Source organism: Carex rostrata, chromosome 27, assembly GCF_964058835.1.
Source record: "Carex rostrata chromosome 27, lpCarRost1.2, whole genome shotgun sequence".
Classification (NCBI taxonomy): domain Eukaryota; kingdom Viridiplantae; phylum Streptophyta; class Magnoliopsida; order Poales; family Cyperaceae; genus Carex; species Carex rostrata.
The window spans coordinates 6,849,925-6,872,810 of NC_135944.1; the positions used below are offsets into that span (position 1 = coordinate 6,849,925).

The following is a 22,886-nucleotide window of genomic DNA, read 5'->3' on the forward strand; positions in this document are numbered from 1 at the left end:
ATACAGATACATATCAGATATTTGATTATTAAAATAAATATAAAAATCTTATTAAAAAATAGTAAATACTAAAGTTTATAATATTTATCTAATTAATTACAATAGTGAATAAGATAATTTGTTCATAATATATATTAAATTATATGGTATATATTTACTATTGTGATACAGATAATTAGAACATAAAACCATATATGTATCCATATCTATACGGATGTTCGAATATCTAATATTAACACTTAATTTTTCAAATATGGATTGAATATTATCCACACTGTTTTTACCTCTAATTATGAGATATATGTATGTACAGATAGAGAGATAGAGAGAGAGAGTTGGGCTACCGTACTTCGCGAACATCCATATATTTACTGATTTATAAAATTAAATTTATTTTTTTTACTTGTGACGTTCACATACCTGTATTTAAGTACATATATATTTGCATCATAAATAAATAAATTATTTATCAGCATAAATGGACCAGTTCGATACCCGAACATTATGTTATAGAGAAAAACTGAAGTGATCACAAATTAATTATTTTCAAAAATCCACTGCTCATAGTACGCAAATAAACATAATATTAAATACCACATTTTTTTTCTAAAATTATCCTGTCTTTGTGCTCCAAACCAGAATAAACTTAACTTTTTTTATAAAACTAGAAGAGTTAATTAGAATATTTCAAATAAGATAAAAAAAAAGTTGGTCGACCGGATTAATATTTCATAAAACTGAAGAGAGAAAAAAAAAAGACTAATCTTATATAGAGACATATAGTTGGGCCGCAATTGAAGATTAAGCCCATTAAAAGAAGTAAATTGGATTTGCTCTATGCCGGGTCGGATTTTATAGACTCGAATCCATTATCTGAATAAGCGCAGTTGAAAAGAGACCAAAAGAAACGACAACCCAAACAATGAAACAATGCAGATCAGACCAGGCTTTGAATAATTCTTTCGTATCCTCTGAGGTAACGTAATATTTCTCTTTAGATCTGGACCGTTCGCTCAGAATCGAGCCAATTCAGAATTTGTGCGGATCCTAATCGGACAGTAAGGATATAAACAGGAATATTTTGTTACCTTAGGTGATATGAATTCTTTAGAATTATAGGTTATGTTTGGTTGGGTTCATAATAGGCTATTCTTAGGGGTCAGCTATTCGGAATAGCTTATTCAGTGTTTAGTCGGGTTAGAATAATTAGAATAGGGAATTCAATATTTTTGTCTTACTAAAATAGACTATTTCTAAGGTTTTTGAAATTTGACTATTCTAATAAGACAAACAATAGCTATTATTAAGTTTTGGTTTATCTATTTTGATTTGACTACTCTAAGCATAATAGGTGAACTCTATATGTCTAAGTACAAGGTGTGGTCATCACCAATGTGAATAAGGTTCAACCCACCATATTAGATAATAATACAAGGTAAAATATAGAAGGAAATCAAATCTAAGTGCAAAAAATAATATAAAAAAAGCTTTCAATTAATTAAATTCATGAGATTACAAATTTACATGCCATAACCCTAGCAATGAGTTGTTTAGCTCTCATAGGCAAATCAACAATGAAAGCATATAAAAAAGATATAACACAACTAATTAAATAGAAGATAGAAGGAATAAAACTCAATATAAAATAGCCATAAACCTAGAGATGGGAGTAATATACACATTGATAGCTTCTCTTGGCATCCAATGAACCGTCCCTGTTCCTTGCAAATTTCTGCACCAAATTGACCTTACACTAATCCTAACTTTTCTAAATTGAAAGATTCATAGAAACCCTAGATCTAATCTATTTAAAGGCTTCATTTGTGCAGTATGACGCAGTTTCTAGGTCTTTGATGTGTCCCTATAGAGTAGTGGGGTGTCAAAGTCGGGTAATCTCTGAAATCATAACTGTCAGGAAAATTCTGAAACCTGACGAACACCATGCGGTTTGTGATGAAATCGCATGCATTTCGGTGAACCGCATGAAATTCCATGGGCCCATGATCCATCTCCTTTTCCAGTGGGAAGCTTTGAAGAAGATGATATATTACTACGTTTCGTACCTAATACCAGCGCGGCCCGAAGGCCTATAAGAGGAAGGTTTCTTAATGCCAGTTCTTTGTTTATACTTTTTCATTTTAACTACACTATACTTTCAAGCATATATATTATTTGTAGCATCTAATTATGCATAAATGTACATAAATCTTAGTGCTTTTCCATCAGTGCTTTTAATGTAAACGCAACTTTCAATTTTTTACATAAATATAGCGACAAAAGTAAACATTCCAAATATAAACGCAAATTTCAATTTTTTACTCAAATAACATTGAAGAATGCCTCGCAAACCAAATAGCCATATACTCATAATATGCTAGCCCCAATTAAACAGTCAGAATCAGACTGTGAATTTAATACAAACTTGGGAGTATGAGAAGTATATGATAATATTGTGGAATGAGGCGGAGAACAAAGATAAGGTTTTAGTGGCATTTCCAACTCATCTGAACTTCTCTCCAGCATTTCCACAACTCTGTTCATTGAGGGCCGATTAGCCGGCGTCGTTTGTGTGCACCACAAACCGACCATGCCCATCTTCTTTGCATTTTCTTCAATTTCAATTGATAATACATCACAAGCTTGTAGTTGTATTGGACTGCCTTTAACAAGACAATCATAAAGCCAATGTGGAAAGTACACTTGGCTTGGGTTATCAGCACTTGGTTTTGCATTTCTTCTTCCTCCTACCATCTCCAGCACCATCATTCCATAACTGTATACATCAGATTTCGTTGAAACAACACCAAAACTCCTAGAGAAGACTTCGGGAGCAATGTACCCAATGGTTCCCCTCATGTCAGCCATTGAAAGAATGCTCTCTTTTGGCGGACACAATTTGGCCAAACCAAAATCTGCAATTTTTGGGTTGAAATCTTCGTCTAACAAAATGTTCTGAGGCTTTATATCGAAATGAACAATACGTGCATTGCAACCTCGGTGTAAATACTCTAAACCTCTTGCAATACCAATTGCTATTTCATATAGTTTCTCCCAACCAAGAACTGCTTTTGGATTTTCAGAGTATATATAATTGTCGAGTGATCCATTTGCCATGTATTCATAAATTAGAGCATGCTTTGAGCCTTCAATGCAAAAGCCTAGTAGACTAACAACATTGACATGGGAGGTTCTGCCAATGCTCAGGACTTCATTCAAAAGCTCTTCTCTACCATATGAAAAGTTGTGCAAAATTTTGACTGCAACCAAACGGCCATCCTGCAGTATTCCTTTGTATACCGTGCCAAAGCCTCCTTTACCTAGTCTATGCTGAAACGAGCCTGTAATTTTCTTTACCTCAGCATATTTGTATCTTTTTGGTGCAAACGATCCATATTTTTCTAAGACCATTTCAATATTTTCTTCAGGTCTGTTTTTGCTCCGTGAAATGTATTCAGCAAAAAATTTGCTACTTTGAAGCTTTAAATACAAAATAAGGCATGCTCCAAGGAATGCTATAGATCCTACAGTGGTACCTACATTAAAACCAAATACAAGTAATCAGTATGTATACACATTACAAAATATAGTGGACTGTAAGATGAAGCATAGTGCACATATAAGTAGATTTAACCTAATATTGCATAATTATAAAATAAAGTTTCTTTCATAGTTTTTGCCACCTTGTCTGGTGATCTGGAAGAATGGTCAGGTAAAACATATAATGAAATGGGATGATTAGAGAGGATGCAAGATAAATAATATCTTAGAAAATAGAGAATAAGGAGCACTTTTAAGTGTGAAATATTGAAGAGTAAAATTACATCAGATTTGCTGTATTGAGATCAATCATGATGATGAAAAAAATATCCTCACCTATCAAAATGGTTACCCTTGTAGCTTGTTTTGTCTTTTTTCCTGTATTGCATACAATAAAATAGAGAGGTCAGTGAGAGTTATTAGTAATATTGGAATTTGAAATTTTTAGAGTACTTCTGATATGGTCTTTCTGATGTGAGCCACTAGGTTTAATAGTTGTGCTATATAATTCTATAGCCAAGTACATGCTAAGTATTACATCTACTCTTTTATCTTTTCTCTATAATTCTATAAAGAGCCTATATACTCTTTTATCTTTTCTCTATAATTCTATAAAGAGCCTTTAAGAATTTTAAATATATATCTAATAGTGAATTCAACCATTTAAAAAGCCAAGTCATTGTCAATATTTAATAAGAGAGGAAATAGCACAAAGTCATTCTCAACATTGTCAAAGTCTTCTCCTGTCGATTTCTGGAAACCTGGACCACATTAACTTTCCCAATAACATTGAAAAATTAAATATAAAAGTAATGGTTCTGTAACATTACTTTCAGTTTGAAAGATTTTCTTATCAAATTGACTTCACAGTTGACTAAAAGAAACAAGCTAATGAACTAAAGATAAGGGTTTAGAACTTTAGATCACTTGGGAAAGAAGTTTTAAAAAAGAACTGTCAACAACTTTTTCAATTTTCTTTGCTAGGGAGATTTGATTCCTCTAATTAAGAAATATAATTCGATAACCAATAAGTAGGGCTTTTTTTTTCTTTTTCTTTAATAAGTAGGGCTATTAATGAAAAGAGTTTCAGCGAGTTGGAATATGCTCATGCTCGGTTCATTAAATTAATGAGCAAGTCAACTCAAATTGAGAAGACTATACCGAGTTGAGAACTCAACTTGCGCTCAACTTGTTACCAACTCGAGTTGACTCGTAACTCATTAAGACTTAAGACCAATTGATGTTTGAATTTTAGGGAATTTAAATTTCTTAAAACCGAAAGTCCTAAATGAAATATAAAATAGAAAGTAAATTTAACAAAAACCAAGAACACTAAAGCTTTGAATTTAACATAATTTAACAACCAAATAGTACATGTGAAACAACCAAATAGTACATAATTTAACTTGGGTTTGGTCATCTTCTAGTGCTGGGTCCTTTGCATTTTTTACTTGGGTTTCAATCTGGTTGGAATTGGATGTGGCATGACTTTATGTAACTCGAGTTGGTAAATAAGCAAGTTGGGGTATGCTGATACTCAATTCATCATTAAGTTAACGAGGGAATTCATCATTAAGTTAACGAGGGAGCTATTAGTGAGTTTTTAGCAAGCGAATTATGAACTATTTTCTCGTCCCTACCAATAAGAAGCCTACATAATATGCAGGGATGATAGTTGCATGGGACAAGAGATGCAAGGAGAAAACCAAGTATAACAAATCCTTTGATAAATTACAGAATGGAGTAGGAAGAAAGAAATACAGAGAATAAAACAGAAAGATCAGATTTCTTTGTCGAGTTTGACAAATTACAAAGAGATTAAAGAAACGCTACAAAAAAAATGAGATGAACTGTCCATTATTTACAAGGAGGTGAAATAAAAATAACAGGATTAATTGATAAAATATACATACTACTAACCTTTACCATCCTCAGGATCAAAAACCTCTGTCCAGCTTGCAAAGCAACCAGGTTGCGCAACAAGATCATATGAGTAACTAGCTGATAGCAGAAACAGCTTTGGGCTGTCATTTTCAAATGAAAAAATCGCCTCAAATGATGGATCAAGGGAATTATGAGGCCTCCAACAAATTTGTGTAAGCTTATGATCATCTTCACCAAGAATAGACGAGTAGCTAAGGTTGTAATCCTTTCTAAATATCTTCGGTAGTGATTGTATATGATCAGGAGGGACACATCTCACAGAAGAAAGGCTACTATTCCATAAATCATACATCCCAACGTACATGTCAATAGGACTAGAAAAATTAAAATAAAGATTATGACAACCAGATTTGTTCAAAGAACTACTAAGATAAGGATCTTGAACCGTAATGGTGCTGTTTTCATATCAGATGCTTTTCAATGGTAATGACTTAGGAAGCCATAAAAGAAATGGCGTACTCTTCTTACATCCAATCGTTAAATAACCTGGACAAATAAGACCCATCATAACGTCTGATTGGAAGATGAAAGGAGGTTTAATTTGAATAGAAGGATCACATGGAAGCGTGCGGGTACATGGGTTGGAGAAGCAGGCCGGAAGAAAGGAAATGAAAAAAAGACCAGCCAGTACTGAGGGGGCCATTAAAGATGGAACCAAGCGAGATATTAAGTTATAGATATTTCTAAATTTTGGAGAAGATATGGACACAGAAGTGCTACTATTTCAACCTTATATCCTATAAAGTAGGGGGAATTTTTACGTATATCCCTCAAAAACTTTGAAATTATGTATTTTCCCCTCTAAACTTTCAAAACTAAAAAATTTACATATTTTATTGTCTTTTATATTAAAACTCATTTTATATTTATAAAATACCCATTGTACTTTATTAAAAACTATAAAAAGAAATTGCAATTTAATTAAGAAAAATGTCTGTGTAATAAGATACCCATTATGCCCTTTACTAGTTGCAATTTGTACACTTGTACTGTTATTCGGTTTATTTTTCTGGGAAAAATGATTGTATTGTGTGCGACATTTCATCTACAATTTGTACACTTGTACGGTTATCCTTACTTCTGTTTATTTTTATTATTTTTCTGCCGTAATGGTCCGAAATGCCTTTGTACCACACATTTTATAGATGGAGATAATAATAAGAGGACATTAAATAATAATAAACAGTAGAATATTCAAAGTCATCTAAGTCCACAGAAGACTTTCATGTAGACTGGGTAATGACTCATAGACAATTGAAACCACATGCGCCAATTTTCCAAGAAAAAGGGAAAATGTAAGGATGATAATTGTTTGCCGTGCAATTGACTGTATTGTTAACTTATTTTTAAAATCTCGTGCTTGAGTACATATTTACGTGGTTGGGTTAATCGGTTAATATAAGTTCCTACTAACATGATATCAGTTATTGAGAAAGCAACGATTGTCTAATTCAATCTAATTTTATAAATAGAAAATTTCTAGAAGAATCATGAAATTAATTTTACTAGGTTAATTAGAGAATTTCTAGAAGAGTCAAGTATCTCACTTTACTAAGTTGGTTGGGAAATCTCTAGAATTATTGATATTTAAATGGGATCTAGAAATTATTGAAGGACAATGTTAACTCAAAGGACACTACTATCATCATCCCCAATTGTCAGAATAGTTCATATTATAACCCTTCAATATTCGTGTGTATTCTGATCGAACGGTCCAGATCAATCTAAACAACAATTAATATTCTCATACCTTACGTGATATAAATTCCTGTCACTGTTGCAAAGAACTACTGAGAGATGAATCTTTTTTTATAAATTGACTTCACAGTTGACTGAATGAAACAAGCTAATGAACTGTCAACAACTTTTTCGATTTTTTTTTTTTTGTTAGGGAGATTTGATTCCGCTCATTAATGAACCGAGTTTGAGTAAGTTGGAGTATGCTCATGATCAGTGCATTAAGTTAATGAGCGAGTTAACTTGACTTGAGAAGACAATACTGAGTTGACAACTCAACTTGTTACCAACTCGAGTTGACTCGAAACTCATTAAGACTTAAGACCAATTGATGTTTGAATTTCTTAAAGCCTAATTAAAGTCCTTAATAGTATATAATAGAAAGCAAATTTATCCAAAAACAAAACACTAAATCTTTCAATTTGACAGCCAAATATTACATGTCAAACAACCAAATAGTACATTATTTAACTTGGATTTGCTCATCTGCTAGTTCTGGGTCTTTTGCATGTTTTTACTTGGGTTTGGATCTGGTTCGGATTAGATGTGACGGGACTTTATGTAACTCGAGTTGGGTCTGCTCATGCTCAGTTGATTAAGTTATCTAGCGAGTTGATAATTAATGAGTTTTTAGCGAGCGAGTTTATGAACAAGTCACGAGTCACGAACTATTTTCTCACCTCTACCAAAAAGAAAGCCTACATGCAGTAGTGTTGTGGCAGCTGACAAGAGATGCATGGAGAAAACCAAGTATAACAAATCCTTTGATAAATTACAAATATACATTGATGACTGCATTGATGATGGCAGCTTAAAGAATAAACTCTTCCAAAGGAGAAGGAAGAAGGAAATACAGAGAATCGAAGAAACAGAAAGATCAGATTTCTCTTTCGAGTTTGACAAATTACAAATATTTTAAAGAAGAACTACGAAAAAAAAAATGAGATGAACTGGCCATAATTTACAAAGAGTTCAACGAAAAATAACAGGATAAATTGATAATATATGCAAGCTACTAACCTTTACCATCCTCACGATCGAAAACCTCTGCCGAGTTTCCATCTTCTGCATCAAAAACCTCTCTTGAGTTTGCAAAGCAACCGGGCCGTGCTACAAGATCACTTGAATAACTAGCTGCTATCAGAGTAAGCTGTGAGCTGCCCTTTTCAAATGATAAAATGGACTCAAAAGATGGTTCAAGGGAATTATACTCAGGCCTCAAACAATTCTGCATAGGCTTATCATGTTGACCAATAGACGACGAGTAGCTAAGGCTGTAATCTTTTCCAAATATCTTGGGTGGTGATTGTATCTGATCACACTACTACATAAATGGTTATTGTACACTTCACATTGTACACGGATTTGACAATTTTATATAAAAATCGTGGAGAAATTGTAATTTTTTGGAAGCCCGAAATATCTGTGGGATCTCTACACAGATGTTTATTAAAGAATCAGTGTAGAAAGCCTTGAGAGAGCTACACGGACGTTTATTAGGAATTGTACACGGATTATTGTTTAAATAACAGTGTAGAAAGTCTTGAGAGAGCTACACGGATATTTATTAAAGAACCGTGTAGAAAGGTAAGAATTATACACGGATGTTTGTTTAAATATCAGTGTAGAAAGCTTGAGAGAGCAACACGGACGTTTAATAAAGAGCCGTATAGAAAGGTTATTCTAGGGTTTTGATTATATATATAAAATATTTTTTCCTTCCAGCAGTGCCGTTTTGATCAATTAACTCTCTCTCTCTCCTTCCAGCAGCGTCGTTCTAATTTCTGTGCACAAGGAGCTAGGATTTGCGACCTTTGAAGTTAATTTGTATTTCTCCTCTCTATCTTGCTAAGCTTAGTCATGTATATATATATTTCTCTTTTCTTCCTCTAATTTTATGTTACTAGCTTATTATTGTTTATTTAGGTCAATACTAACGCTTCCGCCTACAGATGTCTGCACTTCAGACTGTAAGATTTAAATTACTTTGCTATTTTATTTTGAATTTATGGATTCTGGATTGCTTGTGTATTTTAATTGCAAAAAAATGTAAAAAAAATTTGTATTTTAAATTACTTTGCTATTTTCTTCCTCTAATTTTGGTAACCAAAAATTTTGTTCGGTTACAAATAAAACTAAAAATTTTGGTAACCAAAAATTTTGTTCGGTTACATATTTGGTAACCAAAAATTTTGCTCAGTTACCCTTTGTAAAAAGATATAACCGGGTAGAATTTTCAGTTACCACGGATAACAATTTTTATGATTTTCATATTATCTTACTTATAGTTTTCATTTTATTAATAACAATTGATATTTGCTGCATCTACCTTTTCTTCTTACTAACTAATACCAAATTATAATTGTAGGACTCCAAGAAGCAGATGTATCTAGGTATGGTGGTTTCAAGAAGAATTTTGTAATGCTAAATATAAATTTGTATAATTTTGTATAATGTAGTGTACATGAATTATTTATATTGTTGTATAGTTTTGGAATTATGAGTTTAAAAAGCTTCTGTTTAATATTTTTCTGTTTTGGAATTCTGATTTTAAATGGCTAGCAAAATTGGACGCTAGCCACAAAAATAAAATAAAAAATAAGACAATTCTACATGGACATTTAACTAAAGTCCGTATAACTCGGTTATTTTGAGAGTGATGCTGGCAAGCGTTTGTACACGGTTGTTTATGTAATAATCCGTGTAACTCTCTTCTAATGGCACACGGATAAATATCCGTGTCTAAATATTCAGAAATTTCTATACCCTCGTATTCCACATGACAGAAAATCCGTGTAGCTCTCATGTTTATGTCCATGTACAATCACTTATTCTGTAGTAGTGTCAAGAGGGTCACATCTCACAAAAGAAAGGCTACTATTTAATAAATGGTACATCCCAATGTACAATTTAATAGGACTAGAAAAATTAAGATAAAGATTACTACAACCAGATTTATTCATAGAACTACTAAGATAAGGACTTTGAACCGCAATGGTATTTTTATCATATGAAATGCTTTCCAATGGTAATATCTTAGAAAACGAAAAAGAAAGAAATGGTTTATTATTATTGTAACATCCAATCGGTAAATAACCATGACAATTAGGATCAATCATAACGTCTGATTCAAGATAGAATGGAAGCTTAATTTCAATAGAATGATTACATGGAAGTGTAGTTGTACAAGAGTTGGAGCAGGGAAGGAAGAAAATGAATAAAAGACAAGCCAGTAATGAAGGGGCCATTAAAGATGGAACCAAGGGAGATATTTCTAAATTTTTGGAGAAGATATGGATACAGAAGTGCAACTATTTCAACCATGGTTCCGAAAATCGGCCGATTCCGAGTTGACTCGGCCGAGTCAGACTCGGAATCGGCGGTGTCCGGGCCGAGTTTTACCCGATTCTCGCGCTCGTGCGAGTTTTTCGGCAAAACTCGGATGAACAGTGCCGGAATCGGCCGATTTTCCGATTTTCCGGCCGAGTTACACCGATTCAAGCCGAGTTGAGCCGATTTGAGCCGATTTCATTTCAAAAAATTCCGATTTCCAACTAACCTGGATTGTGCTCTGCCGTAGGAGGAGATGAGTCCCCTGGAGGATAAGGCTGAAGACCGGCTGAGGAGAAGTTTCATGGAGATCGCTGAGGAGATCGCTGAGATCACTGAGATCGCTAGAGAGAAGCTCCTTGTTTCTTGCGCGAACGGGAGAGAAGGGAAAAAGAGAAGGATAGCGCAGGGGGACCAGTATTATTTGAGCTTTGAGATTTGTGCAGAACTTATTTGAACGGTTTTGATTTTTCAACAAGTCACGCAAAATATGAGATATCTCAGAGAATGAGAATTCGGTGCCGGACCCGAAATTTTTATTCAAAAGGGTTTAATCCCTTCCTTTCATCAATTCAAAAATCAAAGTGTAGGATGAGTTCAAGATTCGTGTTGGGATTAAATCCAATGGTCCAAACAATCCAGAACTTAATATGTATTCATTTAATTTATTAAAAATCTGTTTTCGTCCAAATTTCGAATCGAAGATTCGTAACAATTTATAATATCGTACGAGTATTATTACGTGTTTATAATTTGATTTTTAAATATGACTAATTAAATTTAAAGTAATATATATATATATATATATATATATATATATATATATATATATATATATATATATATATATATATATATATATAGAGTTAGGCTGGGGTGCTATGGATAGCATAGTGGCCTCCTGTGCTACGGCTCAATATTCAAGTTTTCAAAAAACAAACGATCGATCCGAACCGTTCATTGTTTAATCCATATTGAAATGTGCTTCGAGACCAAATTTTACATTTTTTGGAATTTTTTTGCTATTTATTAAGATGGATTGAAATCGCTGTTTTCCAGTGGTGCAGAATTTTAATAAAAACAGCGATTTTGAAACCATCTTAATAAATAGCAAAAAAATTCCAAAAAATGTAAAATTTGGTCTCCAAGCACATTTCAATATGGATTAAACAATGAACGGTTCGGATCGACCGTTTGGATTTTGAAAACTTGAATATTGAGCCGTAGCACGGGAGGCCACTATGCTATCCATAGCACCCCAGCCTTACTCTATATAGATATATATATATATATATAGAGTAATGCTGGGGTGCTATGGATAGCATAGAGGCCTCTATGCTACGGCTCAATATTCAAGTTTTCAAAATCCAAACGGTCGATCCGAACCGTTCATCTTATTCTCCATATTAATATCTGCTTGGAGACCAAATTTTACATTTTTCTGAATTTTTTTACTATTTATTAAGTATTTTACAAAATTGTTGATCCAACGGTGGCTGCACAAAACAGTAAAACCGTTGGATTAGCGATTTTCAAAGTGGCTTAATAAATAGTAAAAAAATTCAGAAAATTATAAAATTTGGTCTCCAAGCAGATATTAATATGGAGAATAAGATGAACGGTTCGGATCGACCGTTTGGATTTTGAAAACTTGAATATTGAGCCGTAGCACGGGAGGCCACTATGCTATCCATAGCACCCCAGCCTAACTCTATATATATATATATATATATATATATATATATAATTACCAAATCAATTTATAATTCCTAATTTAATTACTCTTAGTTAGAATTCAATTATTTATTTATTTACATGATTTGATTTATTTTCTTTCTTAGTTTCACGATTGCAACGAATTTTAGATTTACCGAATATTTACACTTTATTTATGGTGCTATATTTTATCTTATGTTTTTAACCTCCAATTTTTAATGTACGAATTTGATTTGTTTATATTTCTAAATTTTAGATTCATTTTATGTTAATCAAATAAATCTAATTGTTCATTAATCTAATAAAAAATTTAATTAGACGAAATTATCAACTTAATAATTAAATCATGTTTTAAAATTTTGGAATATAACACTTAATTAACATAGTTTTTTTACAAATTATTTTTATCAATTTTTTTCCTATTTTTTGGCTACAAAACAAGGGTTCTGCCAAAAAAACCCGAGTTACCGATCCGATTCTTCCGATTCCGGCCGATTCATCCGATTCTGACTCGGCGGTCAAAAATCCGATTCCGATTCCGATTCCGATTCCGATTCCGAGTTTCAGAACCTTGATTTCAACCTTATATCGCATAATATATGTAGGGGGAATTTCTACCCCTCAAAAACTTCAAAATTACGTATTACCCTATCTAAACTTCCATAACTCACAAGTTTACTAATTTTATTTTCTATTATATTAAAACTCATTCTAAATTTATATAATACCCATTATAATTTATTAAAAAGTATAAAAAAATTTGTTTCAGAAAAATGTCGGTGTACTAGCAGCAATATTTACACTTGTACGGTCATCCTGTTAATTTTTCTGGAAAATAATGGTTGAGTGAAAGATGTTGTGTCCCAAAATTAGTCTCCAAATTAAAAAGAAAGGGAAACAGGTAGTGATACGTTTCTTTTCTAAAAAAAAAAGGAATAAAACTTATTCTATAACAAAGTAAATGTGCATTATTGCAGTTTCCCTTACTTTTGTTTATATATTTTTTTTATTTTTCTGCTGTAATGGTCGAAATGCCTTTGTACCACACATTTTATAGATGGAGATTTAGAGATGATAAGAAGAAAATTAAAATGAAATTGACAGTTTGAAAAGAACAGTACTGGTATATTCAAAGTCATCTAAGTCCAGAGAGAAGACTGTCATGTAGCATATAGACTGGATAACGATACATAGATAATTGAAGCCACAGGCAATTTTCTAAGAAAAAGGAAAAATTCAAGGATAATATTGTTTGCCGTGCAATATACTGTATTGATGACAAGATGCTGTAGCCTGTAGGGGTGTAAACGGATCTGATATATACAGATAGTGATCAAATCATATCTTCAGACAAATACGAATACCAATATAAATATAATTCGGATAATTAATAAATAAATTACCAATGTTCATTCTGACAAATAAATAATATTTAAATATATATTTTTATTAATAAATTAGAACTTAGTTAATGTATTGCCTCTAAGAAAAATGGACGTAAATAAAAATCATGATACATATACTTGACAGTCGCAACCATGATTTCAAAAAGAAAAAAAAAATCATGATACATTGCCTTCAGTATCGAATACTGGTGATAATATCAGCAAAAGAACGTTCTCCCGTGCTTCCAGACATGCTGAGCTCCACAAATTTTTGTACATTCAAAGAAGGGAATTGATTCCGTTAAAGATAGGATCAGTAAATAGAAAACTACTGTACTACTATTTTTTTCTATCTTTGTGAGATCGTCCATTTTGTACCAAAAGTTTATTTCGAGTATACCGAATTAGTATAACTACCCTTGCTATGGCATAGCAACGCAGCTTCGATTGATAGCAAAATGCTACATAATCCCCTTTTTCCTTATCTCTTATCTATCGATAACTTTATTTTATTCAATAGATGGAATAGATCAATAAAGGATACTTCAAATTCTTATAAGCTTTCCTTTATTAGCTTCGAAATGGCAAGTAATCAATCATCTTCGAAAAATAGAATTTGAAAGCTTAACTAACTAAAGTGATTTTAGCCAATTATGATAAGAATTACGAAAAGATCGGTCTTAATGAAAGAATAAGAAAAAGAGGGCAAAAAGATATAAATATAAATAAAGATACAAGATTCCATTTGATTGAACCATTTTTTATATTTAACTTTAAAATGATAAAATGAAGAAGATAAAAAAACATCTCGATATCATTCATGAAATATATTCTATTATTGACAAAACTAAGTAGTACAGGTTTTGCTATGACTTTTTACTAAACATCCTACTGTTACAGAAGCTTTCTCTTCTGTGCTGTATATAATGACTGAAGTCAACTCGTTTATCAATGGTCAGCAAGTATAATGGTTCTAATGATGATTCTACACGTATTTCATGTGTATCTGGTGGATTTCCGCAAATTCATTTAGGTTACAGGTGTGGTTTTGGCTGTATTAACGACATGTAACTGGTTTTTCCTTACCTCGGGACCAAATGGGTTATTGGGCAGTCAATATCATTACTGGTGTACCTAAAGCCATTCCACTAATAGGATCCCCTTTAGTGGAGTTATTACGTGGAAGTGCTAGTGTCGGCCAATCTCTTTTTTTCTACAGTTTACAATACTTTTGTATTGTCTCTTCTTAACTGATGTATTTATAAGGTATTTCGGGTCCTTTATAGATAAAAGATATTTTGAATTGATTAGAGTCAATAAATAAAAAAACAGATTATTCTAATATATAAATATAGAAAATATCGATTCCAATGGCTTTTGCTGTCAGCTTCTTTATTTTCTTTTTTCCAAAGGAAACCTATCCATTTTTATATATTTCACTATGAATACATATGTGTATATATATGAATTTTATAACTCTTATTTGAATTCCTTCATTTCAAGGAATTCGGTGGTATGTTAGAATCAAAATAATCATAAATAATTTAGTAAATACAGAATTGAGAAATAAAAAATGGTAGATAATAATAAATAAAATAAAGAAAACATAGGACAGAAAGAAGATATTCTTGAATGAATTTTTATTCATGATCAATTATTAAAAGAAATGATTCAAATAGAAATTCTTTTCAAATCAACTCTTTTTTTTTTTCAAAAGTTCTTTAAAATGAAAATAGGATTTCATTATGTTTAAATTCTCATTTAAATAAAATGAAATGACATAATTTTGCATAACACAGCTTTTTTTTTTTATACTATTAATTTACTCAATTGACAAAATTGACAGTTAATTTATTGGCTCGGAATCAAAAAATGAATCGAGATCATATCTAATGAATCCATTTTTTTATGATTAAATCACTCAATTCTTTTTTTTCGTATTTTATCGATAATGATCAATGAATCGTGAATTTAGCATTTTTTGATTGATGTGCTGCCTCCAGAAATCATGATACTATTCATCAAGGAAAAAAAAAAAAAAACTCCAGAATTCGGATACTCTCTTAATTTAGTCCCACAAAGAGAAAGCATTTATATAATTATATAAAGTTATTACCGCTTCATAGCTGTGAAGAATTGCGGATCTAATCGGATTATTTGGTTGCCCAAAAAGTTGGAAGAGACGAAGAGATTCATATCAGGTTTTTTTCTCCCAAGAGGTTAATCAAAGTTTAATGAAAAGAATTATGATTCAATATGAGATAATTTAGAATTAGTTAAATGATGAGTAAATAAGAAATAATTGTAAGAGTTAAGTGATAAAGAAGATAAATTTAAATCTTGAGGGTTGAATAAGAAATTGGACGTGTTTTCAAGGGCACATAGAAAATTATCCCTATGTCATATATTGGAAAGGTAAATGAGGTATGATATTTGAGATTTGACTCGGAAATTTTTAATTAGAAACTTCTTTATGAGAAATACCAATTTCGCCTATTTAAAACTTATCAGCCAACAATATATCGAAAATTTCTTCTTTGCTTGCACATTATTTCATTATTTTCCCTTCATGTATTTTAATTATTTACTCCCAACATGAATTTTAATGTAGATTTCTCGTCTTCAAAATATGTTAGTTCGGCTGAAATGTTCATACAAGTATGCTAACCAAAGTCTGATTAATTAATACTATTAATTTTTTAATTGTAGGAGTTATCTTAAACATTATATTAAAAAAAATTGGGTTCTAATGGGTCATGTTTGGTTTGTGACTAAATCGCAGGAGTTTTGGTGAACCGCATGAATTTCCTTGGGCCCATCTCCTTTTCCAGTTGGAAGTGTTGAAGAAGATGATATATATTACTGCGTTTCGTAATACCAGAAGGGCACAAGGGCTTATCGGAGCAAGGTTTCTTCATGTCAGTTCATTGTTTCTACTTTTTCATTTTAACTACAGGATACTATCAACAAGATACATTATTGGTAGCATCTAAATATGCATAAATGTACATAAATCTTAATTCTTTTCCATCATTGCTTTTAAAAAAAATGTCAAATAAAATTACCAAACTTAGATATAGCGTCAAATGTAAACATTCCAAATATAAACTCAAATTTCAATTTTCTTACAAAAATAACATTGAAGAATACCCATATACTCATAATATGTTAGCCCCAATTAAACAGTCAGAATCAGACTGTGAATTTAATACAAACTTGAGAGTATGAGAAGTATCTGATAATATTGTGGAATGAGGCGGAGAACAGAGATAAGGTTTTGGTGGCATTTCCAATTCGTCTAAACATTTCTCTAGCATTTCCACAACTCTGTTCATTGAGGGCCGATTAGCCGGCATCGTTTGTGTGCACCACAAACCAACGATGCCCATCTTCTTTGCAATTTCTTCAATATCCATTGATAATACATCACAAGCTTGTAGTTGTATTGGACTGCCTTCAACAATACAATCATAAAGCCAATGTGGAAAGTACTCTTGGCTTGGGTTTTCAGCACTTGGTTTTGCATTCCTTCTTCCTCCTACCATCTCCAACACCATCATTCCATAGCTGTATACATCAGATTTTGTTGAAACAACTCCAAAGCTCCTTGAGAAGACTTCGGGAGCAATGTACCCGATGGTTCCCCTCATCTCAGCCATTGAAACAATGCTCTCTTTTGGCCGACACAATTTTGCCAAACCAAAATCTGCAATTTTTGGATTGAAATCTTCGTCTAATAGAATGTTCTGAGGTTTTATATCAAAATGCACAATACGTGCATTACAACCTCGGTGTAAATACTCTAAACCTCTTGCAATACCGATTGCTATTTCATAAAGCTTTGCCCAATCAAGAATTGCTTTTGGATTTTCAGAGTATATATAACTGTCGAGTGATCCATTTGGCATATATTCGTAAATTAAAGCATGCTTAGAGCCTTGGATGCAAAAGCCTAGTAGACTAACAACATTGACATGAGAAGTTCTGCTAATGCTCAGGATCTCATTCAAAAGCTCCTCTCTATCACATGAAGACTTGTGCAAAACTTTGACAGCAACCAAACGGCCATCATGCAGTCTTCCCCTGTATACAGTGCCAAAACCTCCTTTACCTAGTATATCCTGAAACGAGTTGGTAATTTTCTTTACCTCTGCATGTTTATATCTTTTTGGCGCAAACGATCCATATTTTTCTAAGACCATTTCAATATTTCCTTCAAGTCTGTCTTTGCTCCGTGAAATGCACTCGGCAGGATTTTTGCTATTTCGAAGCTTTAAATACAAAATAAGGCATGCTCCAAGGAATGCTAAAGATCCTACTGCGGTTCCTACATTTAAACCAAATATAACTAATCTGTATGTATATACATTACAAACTATAGAGTGGAAATATTTTAAATTATTTATAGAAACTAATTGCAGATTTAATGCAAACTAGAGAATATTTTTAATCATTTGAACTGGCAAACAATCTCTTGCATATATAACCATTGAAGTCACTAATATATAAAATATGAAATTAAAATTACCTTCCTCTAGGTAGAATAATTTTAGCTGGATCCTAATGTGAGCACGTTGGGATATTTTACATTGATAGCTCAACACAGAGATCATGGCTAGTGAACTGGTCTGGCAGCTGATATTGTATATAGTATAAGTTCTATTACTTGGTTTCATACATGGTTCCAGAAATCGGCCGATTCCGAGTCAACTCGGAATCGGCCGTGTCCGATCCGAGTTTCACCCGAGTTTCACGCCTATGCAAGTTTTTCGGCAAAACTCGGATGAACAGTGCTTGACTCGGCCGAGTCAAGCCGAGTTACACCGAGTTGAGCCGTGTTAGACCGAGTTGAGCGGAATTTCAAACAAACTTACACGGCGAGCGAGTTTTCTTTGAAAATCTTGGTTGAAAAGTGATGAATCGGCTGAGTGAAGCAAGTCTACACTGATTCCAGACAGATTCTCATGTTTTGGGTTGATCTTCTCACCGATTCTGCATTTTTTTTTGTTCAATTTGGTTTTGCTAAGTAACTAGTGCAGAGGAAAGGGCGAACGGGTTGAATTTGACCCATGTGGAGGTCGTGAAGAAGAAGGAGATATGGGTGGGTTGGTCAATGCGTAAATGAAAAAGTAGAGATATGTGGGCCCCTCAAGAGCGGGTTGAATTTTTTTTTTTTTTTTTGAGTTCCAGGTTGAAAGGAAAGATATGTGGACTCCTCAAGATAGTAGAAATGAAAAAGGAAATTTTTTGTCGGACTCCATAATTTTTTTACATTTCACAAAAAAAAAAATGGAAGAAATGACAGGAATGGGGAAATGACATCCTACTAATTTTTCATTTGACATTATATTAATGTTTTTATTTTTTGACTATATACAATAATATTTCTATTTGTATTTTAATACAGAGGACAATGAGATGATTCAGCCAGCTCGATATAGCTTCTGGCAATAAAAATGTGTTCTATTTATAATATTTGTAATATATTATATAATTAGTGGATTATTTAAGTGTAATATTGTCTTAATTAACATAGTTTTTTTACAAATTATTTTTATCAATTTTTTCTTATTTTTTTGCTACAAAACAAGACTTCTGCCAAAAATACCCGAGTTATCGATCCGATTCTTCCGATTCTGACTCGGCGGTCGAAAATCCGATTCCGATTTCCGGAACCATGGTTTCATATCAAAGTAAATTTAACCTAATATTGCATAATTATAAAATAAAGTTTCTTTCAGAGTTTTTGCCACCTTGTCTGGGTGATCTGAAAGAATGGTCAGGTAAAGCATGTAATGAAATGGGATGAACAGAGAGGATGCAAGCTAAATAGTATCTTACAAAATATAGATGTGAAAATAGAGAATAATTAGTACTTTTAAGTGTGAAAAAATGAAGAGTAAAATTACTCTCAGATTTGCTGTATTGAGATCAATCATGATGAAGAAAAACCATCCTCACCTATCAAAGTTGTTTGTCTTGTCTTTTTTTCTGTATTGCATAAATAAAATAGAGAGGTCAGTGACTGTTATTAGTAATGGAATCTGAAAATTCCAGAGTACATCAGTGTCAGAAATGTTTTGCAAGCATATTATGAGCTTCAAAAGAAAAAAAATTAAAGAAGAATTTAACAGGGTTTTTCTGTTGTTAGCCACTAGTCTTTATAGTTGCCTTCAAACTATGATTTTTATTACTAATGCTCTATAATTATATAGCCAAGTGAAAGCTAAGTATGACATATACTCTTTTATCTTTTCTGAAATAATCTAATAGATGGCGAACTGAATATAAAGAGCCTTTAAGAATTTTTGATATCTAATAGTGAATTCAACCATTGAAAAAGCAAAGTCATTGTCAATATTTAATAAGAGGGGAAGTAGAAAAGAAGGCAGCATTGGTGTACTTAATATAAGGCATTAGCTGAAAAGAAGGCAGGCAATAGTAGACACCACCACATTGATTTTTCCAACAACATTGAAAAAATCAAGAAATAATTGTCACATTACTTTCAGTTTGAAAGCTTTTTTTAAAATTGTCACAATTGACTGAAAAGAAACAAGCTAATGAAACAGGGGTGTAGCTAGAATTTTCATGAGAGGTAGGAATTTTTTTTATTAATTTATATTATTTTTTCATATAATTTATTATTATTAATTATCATCAGAAGCGGAAACGGGATAATTAGTAAGAACTAGTCCAATCATCAAATCTGAGACTCGAAATTTTTTGCAAAGTTAAATTAAAATAAAGCATAAAGTATAAATTTTACTTTCAAGCATAGCATAGCATAGTTATCCTTCTTTTGAATGTAATTTAATGCTTTATATTAAAGTTCGACTCATTCCTTGGTAAAATAATTTGGTTAACAAAAAATAACAGGTTCATTATAGTTTCACTGTCAAACTCTTCTTCCCATCCCCCTTTCATTCTATGTTTTAAAATGAAAAACTCGGCCAAATTTGCAGCGAGTTGACCGATTTCACCTAGGACGAGGCTCAGTAAGAGTTAGATGAAATCTATATTCACGGGTAGGTGAAACCTATATCTAAGTCTGCTATATACGGATATAGTTTTTTTTTTTTTTTTTGTTAAAAATCCAAAAGTAATTTGCTGCCTAGCTCAAGCTGAGTGTGGCTCTGCCCTTGAATAAAATAGAAATAAGGGTTTAGAGTACCTCGGAAAGAAGTTTAGAGGGGAAATTTCATGTATACCCCTCAAAAACTTCAAAATTACGTATTTTCTCCTCTAAATTTGGAAATTACATATTTCCCTCTTTAAACTTCAAAAACTCACATATTTACTCATTTCACTGTCTTTTATAGTAAAACTTATTCTAAATTTATAAAATACCTATTTTACCCTTTATAAAATACCTATTTTGCGCGTATTCGCATTAAGATTCGTGTTAATCTAACCTGTACGAATCTCAAAACAATTTTGATCCACGTGCATCGCATTAAGATCTGTGCACATTGCTTCAATTTCCGTGTTTGTCACTTCAAGATTTGTGCTGATCTAGCGCGTACGGATCTCAAAGCAATTTGGGCGGTAGAGTAAACTTTAGATTCAAATTGGAGTTAGATGGATGCTTTATGCCTTTTAATAAAATGATAAAATAGATATTTTATAAATTTAGAATGTGTTTTAATAGAAAATACAATAAAATGGGTAAATATGTGAGTTTTTGAAGTTTAGAGGGGGAATATGTAATTTCAAAATTTAGAGGGCGAAATATGTTATTTTGAAGTTTTTGAGGGGTATACTTGAAATTCCCCCAAGTTTAAAAGAACTGTCAACAGCTTTTTCAATTTTTTTTTTTTTTTTTTTTTTACCTGTCTCCAAACTGTTCCTCTCGATTACAAGTCGAGATAAATATCGGTGAAATATGAGAATACCACTGAATTTGATGTTTGCATGTTTCAGTTAAAAGAAATCAGGCTGGTAGTATAATAGTACCTGACATAGCCGTAACCATAAGTACTTTATGTGCATATATGGTTCACTTGACTATTTTCAAATCTTTTAATATTCAAATAAAGGGAGATTTGATTCCGCTAATTGAGAAACATAATTAGATACCCAATAAGAAAGCCTACATAATATGCAGCGATGATAGTTGCAAGAAAAGACGTACAAAGAGATTAAAGAAAATCTACAAAAAACGAAAGACATGAACTGTCTATAATTTACAAAGAGGTTAAAGAAAATTAACAGGGATAAATTGATTAAATATGCAAGCTACTAACCTTTTCCATCTTCAGGATCGAAAACCATGGTCCAGTTTGCAAAGCAACCAGGCCGCGCTACAAGGTCACTTGAATAGCTAGCAGATAGCAGAGTAACCTGGGGGCTATCATTTTCGAATGAGAAAATGATTTGAAAAGATGGGTCAAGGGAATTCTCAGGCCTCGAACAATTCTGCGAAGGCTTATCATATTCACCAAGAGACGACGAGTAGCTAAGGTTGTAATCCTTTCCAAATATCTTGGGTAGTGATTGTATATGATCAGGAAGGTCACATCTAACAGAAGAAAGGCTACTATTCCATAAATCATACATCCCAGTGTACAAGTTAATAGGACTAGAAAAATTAAAATAAAGATTATGACAACCAGATTTATTCAAAGAACTACTAAGATAAGGATCTTGAACTGTAATGGTGGTGTTGTCATATGAGATGCTTTCCAATGGTAATGGCTTATTAGAAAACCATAAGAGAAATGGCAAATTATTGTAACATTCAATGGGTAAATAACGATGACAATTAGAATCAAACGTAATGTCTGATTGGAGATAGAAAGGAGGCTTAATTTCAATAGAATTATTACATGGAAGTCTATCTGTACATGATGAGTTGGAGAAGCAGGGAAGGAAGAAAATGAAAAAAAGACAAGCCAGTACTGAAACGGCCATTAAAGATGGAACCAAGTGAGATATATTAAGTTATAGATATTTCTAAATTTTGGAGAAGAGATGGATACAGATGTTCCACTATTTCAACCTTATATCCCATAATGTAGGGGGAATTTCACATATACTCCTCAAAAACTTCAAAATCACTTATTTTCCTTGCTAAATTTTCTAAACTCACAAATTTACTTATTTTATTGTCTTTTATAATAAAACTCATTTTAAATTTATAAAATACTCATTTTACTTTATTAAATAGAATAAAAAAATTATAACTTGTTTAAGAAAATTGTCGGTCTTATAAGATAGCCATTGTGCCCTTTACTA

General features: G+C 32.3%; 2 protein-coding genes and 1 long non-coding RNA gene across 8 annotated transcripts; all 3 read right to left on the minus strand.

Moving 5' to 3' along the window:
• Positions 1-2,268: 2,268 nt before the first annotated feature.
• LOC144545089 (LEAF RUST 10 DISEASE-RESISTANCE LOCUS RECEPTOR-LIKE PROTEIN KINASE-like 2.1) lies at positions 2,269-8,531 on the minus strand. Of its 5 annotated transcripts, XM_078293661.1 has the most exons (4): positions 8,297-8,420; positions 5,458-8,263; positions 3,874-3,915; positions 2,269-3,533 (listed from the first exon to the last, which is right to left on the minus strand). In XM_078293661.1, the coding sequence occupies exons 2-4, from the start codon at positions 5,783-5,785 to the stop codon at positions 2,365-2,367; spliced, it is 1,539 nt and encodes a 512-aa protein (XP_078149787.1). In that variant the 5' UTR covers positions 5,786-8,263; positions 8,297-8,420; the 3' UTR covers positions 2,269-2,364. The 5 variants fall into 5 exon arrangements, with proteins under 5 accessions (XP_078149787.1, XP_078149790.1, XP_078149789.1 ...); XM_078293664.1 differs by having other exon boundaries at positions 2,269-3,521; positions 8,239-8,531; XM_078293663.1 differs by having other exon boundaries at positions 8,239-8,531.
• A 6,101-nt stretch (positions 8,532-14,632) lies between these two features.
• Positions 14,633-15,621, minus strand: LOC144545097 (uncharacterized). The gene is made up of 2 exons (XR_013508386.1): positions 15,099-15,621; positions 14,633-14,987 (listed from the first exon to the last, which is right to left on the minus strand). It is a non-coding gene; the product is annotated as an uncharacterized LOC144545097 (long non-coding RNA).
• Positions 15,622-16,726: 1,105 nt separating this feature from the next.
• Positions 16,727-22,605, minus strand: LOC144545088 (LEAF RUST 10 DISEASE-RESISTANCE LOCUS RECEPTOR-LIKE PROTEIN KINASE-like 2.5). Of its 2 annotated transcripts, none has more exons than XM_078293658.1 (2): positions 21,896-22,605; positions 16,727-17,976 (listed from the first exon to the last, which is right to left on the minus strand). In XM_078293658.1, exons 1-2 carry the CDS (start codon positions 22,560-22,562, stop codon positions 16,808-16,810), a joined length of 1,836 nt encoding a protein of 611 aa, XP_078149784.1. In that variant the 5' UTR covers positions 22,563-22,605; the 3' UTR covers positions 16,727-16,807. The 2 variants fall into 2 exon arrangements, with proteins under 2 accessions (XP_078149784.1, XP_078149785.1); XM_078293659.1 differs by lacking the exon at positions 21,896-22,605 and adding an exon at positions 18,178-18,867.
• Positions 22,606-22,886: the final 281 nt, after the last annotated feature.